The 10,820-nt window shown below is 26.6% G+C and overlaps 1 protein-coding gene across 1 annotated transcript in view; it reads right to left on the bottom strand.

Annotated features, from left to right (window-relative positions):
• The window catches only part of Phum_PHUM175080 (roundabout 1, 2, 3, putative), a gene marked incomplete at both ends in the record, with an annotated part of 29,675 nt that continues 18,855 nt past the window's right edge, over positions 1 to 10,820 (bottom strand). Inside the window, 10 exons of the mRNA XM_002425085.1 lie at positions 1 to 267; positions 360 to 475; positions 553 to 787; positions 872 to 1,049; positions 1,140 to 1,303; positions 1,387 to 1,637; positions 1,889 to 2,180; positions 2,272 to 2,447; positions 2,821 to 3,093; positions 3,187 to 3,471. Coding sequence (XP_002425130.1) covers positions 1 to 267; positions 360 to 475; positions 553 to 787; positions 872 to 1,049; positions 1,140 to 1,303; positions 1,387 to 1,637; positions 1,889 to 2,180; positions 2,272 to 2,447; positions 2,821 to 3,093; positions 3,187 to 3,471 — 2,237 coding nt within the window. The remainder of the gene's footprint in view (positions 268 to 359; positions 476 to 552; positions 788 to 871; positions 1,050 to 1,139; positions 1,304 to 1,386; positions 1,638 to 1,888; positions 2,181 to 2,271; positions 2,448 to 2,820; positions 3,094 to 3,186; positions 3,472 to 10,820) is intronic.

Raw genomic sequence — 10,820 nt, forward strand, 5'->3', positions numbered from 1 at the left:
TTAGTAATTTTGTTTTAAATTTAAAATTAGGTATTCAACATTTGTAAAAAAAAAAAAAAAAAACCTCAAATGATGATCTAATAATAATAATCTGGATGCGGGATCCAAGCGAAGACTAGCTGGAGAACTAAAAGGTCCCACTCCAGGTTTTGTACAAGCTGCTGCTCGAACATTATAGGTAATTCCAGCAGTTAAATTAGTCAACAGCAAAGAAGGTGAAGTTGTTGTCACGGATAAATTATTAAGACCGTTTCCTTCTACGACAACCTATTTAAAAAAATCAAACGTCAAATTAAAAAATTAAATGATAAAAATACGTATATAATAAAGATAAAGAGGTAGATGAAATATTTATCTACCAAATAACTCCTGATTATTCCATTTTGAGTATGAGTTGGAGGAGGTTTCCATCTTAGATGAACTGCTGTTGAATTTAATAAAATTGCTTCCATGTGAATCGGAGGTTCCGACGGTACTGAAAACATTTAATAATTATTTTAGAATTTTTTTCTTTAATATTTAAAATGAGAAAGGTGTCAGTATATATTTTACCATCTTCCAATGTTTTTGTTGTTTTCGAATTAGAGGGTTTGCCATCGACCGTTTTATAAAAAGGAACAAGAAAAAATTCATATCTTGTATATTTGGCTAAACCCGTGACTTGGAACCCCAAAGCACCTCCAGCTTGTGATACTGTTAACATGCTGTAAGAATCTGCTCCGCGATTACCTCCGTCTAACGCTCTTGAATAAATATAAAATCCTTCGACAAATTCCGAATTGAGAATCTAAAATTCACATTTTTTTAAAATTTAAATTTTCTTTTATTTAATAATTAATAATAAATGTAATTCTTTTCAACTAATACCAACCTCCCAAACTAATTTTATAGATGTCGAACTAACGGCTACAGCTTCCACTAAATCGACAACGTGACTTGAAAAAAGAGTCGATTTTGCTTCTTTCAACAACCTTTCATCCTCATTTTCATCTTCGTCTTCTAATGATTTTTTATTACCGACTTCAATGGCTACGGGTTCTGATACAGCACTCGGATGTGAAAATCCTGAAGTTTAAAATAAAAAAAAAATTTTAGTTAATAATAAAAACAAAAGAAAAGATGATTTTAATTAGTAAAACCAACCATGTGAATTTTCAGCTCGAATTAAAAATCTATAAGTTAATCCCGGTTGCAAATGTTGTTGAATATAGGTGGGTCCAGAAACTCTTCTTGCTGAAATAATCCATCCTCCGGAATTGACAGATGAATTTCTTGTTGATGTTTCTCTACTGAATAATTCAATCTAATAAATAAACAAAAAGATATTATTATTATTATTATTCGATTTTCATATTTAAATGAAAAAATTTATGGGAAATTATGAACCTGATATCCAAGAAGGGACGATGCTCCTATTTTAGGACTTCTTGTCCAAGTTATTGCTGCGGAATCTTGTGTTTTATTAACAATTTGTGGTCTGCTAGGAGCACCGGGAAAAGTAGAAGCATCCGGTGCTCTAAAAAAATTAATGTTTGGATTCATCGGTGATTCTACTCTTAATTGTGCGGCCCACGTTGATTTTCCACTAACCGACGATGCAACGCACGTGTAATATCCGGCATCGGATCTTTCAAGTTCTAAAACGTGAAAAAAAAGTAAGAAAATAATTAATTATTTAAATTAATTAAACAATAATAATGGTAATTGAGAATATTTAAATTTTTTGAATAATAACAATAATATTTATTTTTGAATAATTATAATGATAATGAGAATCATTCAATTTGTAAAAACAATAGAAAGTAAAGATAAAATAATAATAATAATTCTTTGTGCGAGATTCTTTCATTCATTATTATTTAAAAATTTTTCATTTTTTTTTTTTTACCTTGAATCACGAGATTTCCAGATTCCGATATATTTATTTTATCTCTACCGGAAACCAAAGGCACTCCATTTCTATACCATGATATTATCGGAGAAGGATTACCGATCGCTCTGCATGGAAAAATTCCAATCGTTTTTATCGGTAATGTTTGATTCATTGGTCCTTGGATAATGACCGGCGGTGGATGATCTTCCGGTGACATGACAATTAATTTTGCTTTCCACGAAGCCGAACCAGCCGGATTAACCGCCGAACATATCACAACAATTCCAGAATCGTTTTGAGTAGCAGACTAAAATTAATTAATGTCATTCATTGATGATGATGATAAAATTATTGTTTTAAAAAGTTTTTCTTTACGATAAAATTAATAATAAACTCACGTGTAAAGTTAAAAGAATTCTTCCCTCCGGCGTGTTTGAAGCTTTAAACCTATCAACTTTTGCTCCTGGAAAATATAATGATCGATTTCCTTCGACGGACCAAAAAAGTGATGGTCTTGGGTTTCCATCGGCTCCGCATTCAAATTGAGCATCGGTTTCTAAATCGACGATTTGATCTTGAGGTTTGTGTTTCAATTTTGGAGGAGCTATATATATATATATATATATATAAATGAAAATTTAAACCGAAAAACCATTTTGGTTAAGATATTATTAATTGTTTCTAAAACGAGATTCCTATCTTATATTTCAAAAGTTAAATTGATTTTTGTTTTGTATCAAGTTTCTCACTTGCACGAAATTTGAAAGCGTAGAAAATTTTATTTTATTTTTTTTGGGGATGGGAGTTTTTTTTTTTTTTACGTATGCTAAACATTGTTTTTAATAATAAATTTAAATGGAAAATAACAATCAATAATTTAAGAGTTTTAATTATCGGAAAATATATTTCCTTATTATTATTTGAATGGAAGGGGAAAAATTACTTACAATATACGACGAGAGTTGCAGATGCTGATATCATTCCGACATCGTTATCAGCTTCGCACGTGTATTCTCCTTCGTCTTCTGGTGTGACATTATCAAGTCTTAAACTTCTATCGTCCGTTATGTGAACTTTACCCAAAGGCATGTTACCCGCTCCGGCTGTTCTCCTCCAAAGAACATCCGGTAAAGGATCTCCTCCAACTTTACATTGAAAATCAACGCTGTTTCCGGCTAAAACAACCGCGTCCACGGGTCCTTTGATGATAAATGGCTTCACTGAAATGTAATAATTTTGTTTTTTAATTCGGGATACGTCACAAGATGTCTGAAAAATCAAAAAAAAAAAAAAGTTCAAATTGATTTTATTACCGTGAATTTTTAACAAAGCCGTCGCTGATTCTCTTGTTCCGACTACATTTTTAGCAAGGCATTGATATTTTCCATCGTCGCTTTGTCGGACATCTTGAATTGCCAGATTACCACCGTCGACAATTCTAAACCTTTTATTTTTATCTAAATCAATAACGTGTCCATTTTTTTTCCAAAAAACTACAGGTTCCGGATGTCCCTTCGGTGGACCGCATTCTAACAAAGCAGTTTCGCCCAATGCGACTCTCGTGTTGTGTGGAAAAGCTCTAAAATCTTCACGAAGAACTGAAATCATTTTAAAAATAAAATTATTATTATTATTATTATCCAATGGAAATCGGAGTGAAAAAAAATTGTAACAAAAAAAAAAAAAAAAATTCTTCGGATAATCTCCTCCCTCTGCCTCGAACCTTTTTATATATTTTATTCGTCTGGTCTTCTCTTCGTGATTTTTATTACTTTTTATATCCAAATAAAACTTTTTGCCTCGGGGGGGGGGACGGGGGGAAAAAGAAAAAAAAAATTTTTTTTTTTTCTTATCGGACCTAATGGAATGGAAAAAAAAATTGTGGCTTAAAAAAAAAACCGTCGGTTTAATTTCTTTTTGGACTTGGATTCGTTAAAATTTTTCCAAATAATAATAATAATAATAATAGCGAAAAGGTTTTGTGAATGTTTGCAATAACCCTTGTTAATGACGTATAATGAATGTAACGAAGTTAATAATAAAAAATATATTAGGTGACGTCGCACGCAAATAATAATAATTATCCTTGTGGCCTATTGTCCATGTTTATGACGTCATCGTTTGAAAAAAAAATTTTTTTTTTTATTTAAAAACTGCTGTCACATTAAAATTTCTAATTTACGTTGTTTTGGTAAAGAGTCGACCTCAATTACGTAAGATATCCATAACGAAACAACAACTACTTTCGGTTTTTCGAGTTTAAAAAAATTCATATATAGATATAAGAAAGTAAAAGGGAACGAAAATAAAAAAAAAATTGTCATAAAAAATCAATAAATGACACATTAAATAAATAAAAATAAAACCTCGGATGAAAAAGAAAATGGCGCCAAAACAAAAAAAAAAAAACATTATGGGAAACTTTCAGGTGTGATTTTTATTATTAAAAATTTTATGTTTTAATAATAAAAAAATTTTTTATTAATGTTGTTGTTGTTGTTGTAATTGTACAAATTAATTATAATTTAACGAGTGTTTTGAAAATGATTTTAAAAAAAGGTGGTGGGGGAGGGGAGCATTAAGGTAAGGGGGTCATATTTAGGTCAAAAGTAAACAACACCAAAAAAGAAAGTATGTCATTATGTTTATAAAACAAAAACAGTAGCGTATAAAGGTTTTTTCCGTTTTTAAAATTAATGACAAAACAAAAATTGGATTTTTTTAAAACAAGTTGAGGTTTTAAAAGCTCTTCAGTTTTTTTTTACTTGTCGAAAATCACTACCACCACCACCACCACCGCCATCACCATCACCATCACCTCCATTTTTCTAAATACATTTTCTTTTCAAGCACGTCACTCCTTATAATAATCCCGTTACATATAAAAAAAAAAAAACTTGTAACCATAATCTTTTCCATTTTATTTAAAAAAAAAAATCCTCCTGTTTTTTTTTTTATGCTTTCCTTTCAATGATTGACATCATTTATCATTATAAAAGACTTAAGAACCACATTTTTTTTTTTTTTTTTAATGCAACAACCTCATTTCCAAAACCTTTTTTTTTTTTTTGGTTAACAAAAAAAAGGAAAAGAAAAAAGGAAAAAAAAACGTTAAATATATTCATTGACATAAAGTCATCACGGATAAATGTAATTTTTTTTTGTTTAAGTATACATAACTTACATAAATGACTCTTTTTTTTTTTTTATTCCCTTTTGTATAGCAGTAGTAGTAGTAAACCATTTAGTTTTCATCCCCTAATTGGGCGTGGGCCATTTTTTAAACGCAAAATATATAAAAAATAAATAAAAGAAAATTTTTTTTTTTTTATTTAAATTTTTTTTTTTTCTTTCTCGACAAACATCAGAGAAAGAGAAAAAAAGATAAAAAGTGACGTCACATGTACCTTAAAGGTTTAATTAACTTTAATAAAACAACCTTTTAATTAGAAAAATATCAATTAATTTTTTTAAAACTTAAACCTTTTATTTAAACATTTTAAAAGGGATAATTAAAAAATCAATACGTTAATATATAAAAAAAAACCTTTTTTAACTCATTAACCAAAAAAAAAAAGAGAGAGAGAGAGAAAAAGTTTTTTTTTATGAAAAAATTCGTATATAGGATATCGATGATTATTCAGGGAGGAGGGAAAGGAGGAAGGGAGGAGGAAGGAAGAGGAGGGTATCGTTTAAATACACCTCCCTTCGATTTTCCCACCTCTCTCTCGGAAAAAACGATAAAATTCGAAGGAAATGAAAAATTTTCTACCTGTAGACTTTTTTTAAATTTGTGGTGGTGGTGGTGTCACCTGATTTCTCCCTTTTGTCTCCGTTTCAACCCCTAAACTTTCATTTTTTTTACTTTTTTTCTATATATATAAAAAAAGTGAAAAGTTAATTTGATTTAAAAGTGACAGGAAGAAAAGAAAAAAAAAAGAAAAAGAAAAGAAAAGAAAAGATGTGTGGGTAATGAAATTGGTTTTTCCTATTTTTACCGACTCACGACAAAAAAAAATAAAATAAAAAATGGCGGATGGTTTAAATAAAAAAAAAAAAATTGCAACAAAATATTTTGATTTACAACAACAAAGAATTCGTTTTTTTTCAAATCGCATTTAATGGTTATTAAAATCGATTACGGAGAGAGAGAGAGAGAGAGACGGGGGGAGAAAGGGGAGGGGAGAAGGGAAATATTCGACAGGAAAAAATAATCCTCAAGTTTTATTTATAAGAGAATTGTCTGGGTGTGTCGCGAGTATATATTTTTTTTTTTTATATATATAAAATTGCCGACAAAGTTTTCAAGTATTTAAAAACACGACGACGAAAACGTGACACGTTATAATTTATTTAAGATAAATGAATGCCAAAATATTTTTCCTTCCTTTTCCTCCTTCCCCCTCCCATTCCTCCTCCTACTCCTCCTATTCCTTCCCTCTCCAACTCCCTTTTACACCACGTTCTTACAAAATTTTATTTATCGAATCCAATTCTCCATTTCCCGCTTTCCCATTTTCTGTATAATGATAGTAAAAAAAAAAAAGAAAAAAAATTTTCCAACGTGTTTTCCGTCATTTTTTTCTTTTTTTAAACTAGTCGTATTTAATGTTTAACTTACGAGTGACGTATGATCAAGTAAATTTTATCCAACACTGACAAATATCAAGACACAATTTTTTTAATGAAAAATAATTTATCGTTTGTATCTAAACAACGGAAAATACACGACGCGAATAAATGCGATGATGATAATAATAATAATAATAAATTTACAACGCGAGATAAAACCTGAATAATTTAACTATAAATTGATAATAATAATAATAACATATATGGATAAATCATCATTAACGCTTGCGTATAAATACACGTATATCGATGACGACGATGATAATAAATGTGAAGTTTTCGAATTATTATTATTATTATTATTTTTTTTTTTTCTTTTCTCTCATCGATCGTAATCGATACGTTTAAAATGTTATTATTATTAAGTAATTAAAAAATTTTAAAATATAATAATAATATATTTAGAGGGGAGATTGTTGTTTAATATAAATTATTATTATTTTAAAATGAAATTCGAAACTTTGATTAATTATTATTATTATTACGTTCATTTGAAAATTAATAAATATTTTCTAATCAAAAAAAAAAAAACATTTTTTATTACGCATCAATACACGTATTATTATTATTATTATTATTATTATTATTATTATTATTATTATTGATCGTAAATATTGTGAAAATATTTAAATTTAAAAGTTTAAACTTTTTCTTTTTTGGGGGGGTGAGTAAAATTTGAAAAATTTACATCATTAACTAAAATCAAATTACGTTATTATTATTATTATTAATAATAATATGTTAATGTATATAATAAAAAAAACCTAATGTCGGCCATTTTTTTTTTAAAGAAACATTAATAAAATTAAGTAGAATATTTCACATTTAAATATTCTCATATTTCACTTTAAACAAAGTAATAATATAAATTTTTCGTATAGAACCAAAAAAAAAATTTAAAGTTTTTCCTCTTAGTTATCTTCTGCTTCTTTTTTTTTTTTTAAACTTTTTAATATATACGCACGTACGTAGGTTTATATATACGTAATTTTTTTTGTAATAATATGAAAAACGGTTTTATTAATAATAATAATAATAATATAAAATGAAAAAATAATAATAAACGATATACGCGGTATTCATTATGCGAAAAAAAAATGTTTTTTTTTCTTCTCCTTCCTTTTCCCCCCACTCCCCCCGATGAATTTTTTTCTCTCTCTCTCTTTCTCGAAATATAAATAATATATATATATATGTGTATTTATTTAAATAATTTACGACGGAATAATTTTTTATTAATAACAAAAAAAAAAAAATTTTAATTTAAATTCGTTTTTTTTTTTTGAATGAATGAAAATTTACGCCTAATTAACTTGTGTTTATGCAATTTGTAAAACACACGTGGGCGGAAACGCATGACAATTGTCTAATTGTAAATTTTAAAGCGATTTTTGGGGGGAAAAAAAGAAAAAGAAAAGTGGACGTGACGTGTTTCGTAAGATTTTTGAATTCGAGTAATAAAAAAAAATAAAAAATAAAAATTTTCTTTTTATTTTTATTTTTCCTTTCATATTTTATCTTTTTTTTTTTATTTTTTTCTCCGCCACCTTGATTTTTCCTAGATATCACTTCAAAAAAAAATAAAAATAAAATAAAATAAAACTTTAAAGAAATAAGAAAAAAAAAATAAAAAGCAATTTAAAAACTTTAAAATAAGTTTTTATATATATATACTTTTTTTTCTTTCGACAGACCGACAAACTTGATAATACAAACAAAACAAATCAAAAAAAAAAAAAAAACAAACAAACAAACGTAAACGTAAAAAAAAAAATAAATAAATTTTATTTCAATTTTTCTTCTTTTTTTTAGAAAAAAAAAAAAATGAAAAAAAAAAAATGAAAAAAAAAAAATGAAAAAAAAAAAATGAAAAAAAAAAAATGAAAAAAAAAAAAAAGTTTAAAGGAAACTAATAAAATTCTCACATATTATTATTATTATTATTATTACTATTATTATTTACTTTTAACCTTAGGTTTTTTTTTTCTTAAAAACAAAACCCGTATAGAGAATTTTCTACCTTTTTTTTTTTTTTTTTTTTTTTTACCTTTTTCGTAATCTGGTAAATTGTTCCTTGGGGTTGTTTTTTATGAGCCATTGCATTACCCCTTTTGATTAATCCATCCACCCTTTAATCTTTAGGGGAAACAACTGATTATTATTATTATTATTATTATGACCCAAACCATATTTTTCTTAACAAGTTTTACTTGATTAACATTTTTTTTAACTTAACACACGGTTAATTTATTTTATTTTTTTTCTTCTGGTTTTCACTTATTTTCTTTCTTTTCTTTCCCCACTCCCACTCCTACCCCTCTCTCCCTCTCTCTCTCTTTCTACAAATAATAATAACAAATGAAAAAAATTAAAATAAATAAAAATATAACCGGAAAAAAACAAAAAATTCAAATCAGGTACGACGTGATCAAAAAAAAAAGTTTGAAAATTTTGAGGGTGTAGGAAGATATCGAGGGTAAGAAAATAATATTCGATTATGAGATTAAAAACAAACTGGAAAAAAAAGAAAGAAAAAAAAATCTTTTGCTTTTTTTTCTCCAGTAAAAATTTTTTTTTTCTTTTTCTCCAGCAAAAAAAAGCGAGGTTTTTGTTTTAAGTGCGTGCACGTTTTATTAACAAAATTAACTTTGAAAAATTTCTTGGAAAAACTTTTTTTTTCTCCCCTCCCCCACACTTTTTCCTTTTCTTTTTTTTTTTGCTACCCGTTTTTGATTGAGAATTTGAAAAAATTTATTTTATAAAAGTGAAAGAAAGAAAGAGAGAGAGAGAAAGTCAGAGAGAGAGAGAAAGAAAATCAATAAATTTTTATATTTTTAAAATTTACTACGTAATAAAAAAACAAAAAAAAATGTCGAGTGAATTTTAAATTAATTTAAAAAAAAAAAAATAATAATAATCATTTTTATAAAACAAAGTGGCGTCTGAAAATTTTCACGAGTTTCCCCTCCCCCTTTTTTTAACGTATAAATTTAAAAATCAAATTGAATCAATAATTGTCAAAAAAAAAAAAGAAAAACTTCCGAGTGTATTCTATTTAATAAATAATTTTTTAACAATTATAATCATTTTCCCCGATGTCAATATAAACGATTTAGAAAATGATTATGATTCCCCAACCGAAAGGGAGAGGTGAGGAGGGGGGGTGAAAATGATTCAAAAGATTTCGTGACGGAAAGAAAAAAAAAAGACGAGGAAAAAATTTAGAAAAAAAGATTTTAAAAAAGAAAATTTTTTAACACGTTTTTTCTTAATCTTTTTCTTCTTCTTCTTCTTTTCATTAACTGATATTTAATCAAAATAATAATAATAATAATAATAATAATAATAATAATAATAATTACGAAAAAAAAAAGAAGGAAAAATTGTGAATGGATTTTTTTTTTTTTTGACTCACGCAACAGAAAAAAAAGAGAAAAAAAGAAGGAAAGAAAGAAAGAAAGCTATTAGACTAATTAGAAAATCGAGGAAAAAAAAAAGAAAAAAATTTTCTTTTTTTTCTTTTTTTTTCTTTTTACCTCCCCAAATAAAAGAATAAAAAAAAAAAAGAAAAAAGATTTGAAAAATAAATCCCATGGATTTTTATTTTATTTTTATTCGGAATAAAATTTCGAATGAAACATTTTTTTAAAAAAAAAAAAAAAAAAGTTTTTTCTAAACTACATTTAAGTTGGCGTTTTTAATTTCCGGTTTTAAATTTTTTTTTTTTTATTTAAATTTAAATTCAAAGCACAAACCGCAAAATAAAAAAACTTTTTCTTTCGGGTCTTCCCTCTCCTATCCGTCCCCCTCTTCCCGCCCCCCTAGTTATTGTTTTTTTTTTATATACACGAAAAATCAATTGTGAAAAAAAAAAAAAAAACAAAAAACAAAAAATTTATTTATTTATTTTTTTCTACTTCTACATCTAAAGTTTAAAAACAATAAAATTATTATTAAAAAAAAAAAAAAGGTTAACGGATTAATTTAATAATAATAATAATGATGATGATGATGATAAATGTTTAACATATATAAATATTACCAAGTACGAAATAAAAAAAAAAAAAATTTATTTCTCACCACAATTTAAAAAATAACTTTGTTTTTTAAATTATGTTTTCTTTCTTCTGGCAACCGACCTCCTCCTCCCTTCTCCCTTTCCTCTCCCTTTCCCTCGACCCGATTCCGACACGTCGTCTACGTCAAATTAACAAAAAAAGGAAGGAAAAAAACAATTTTCCGCCAAGTGTCCATTTTTTAAATGAAAAATGTCGTTATAAAATTCAGTCAAATAAAATTTTTTTTTTTTTTTTTT

Source organism: Pediculus humanus, genomic scaffold, assembly GCF_000006295.1.
Source record: "Pediculus humanus corporis 1103172107521 genomic scaffold, whole genome shotgun sequence".
Classification (NCBI taxonomy): Eukaryota; Metazoa; Arthropoda; class Insecta; order Psocodea; family Pediculidae; genus Pediculus; species Pediculus humanus.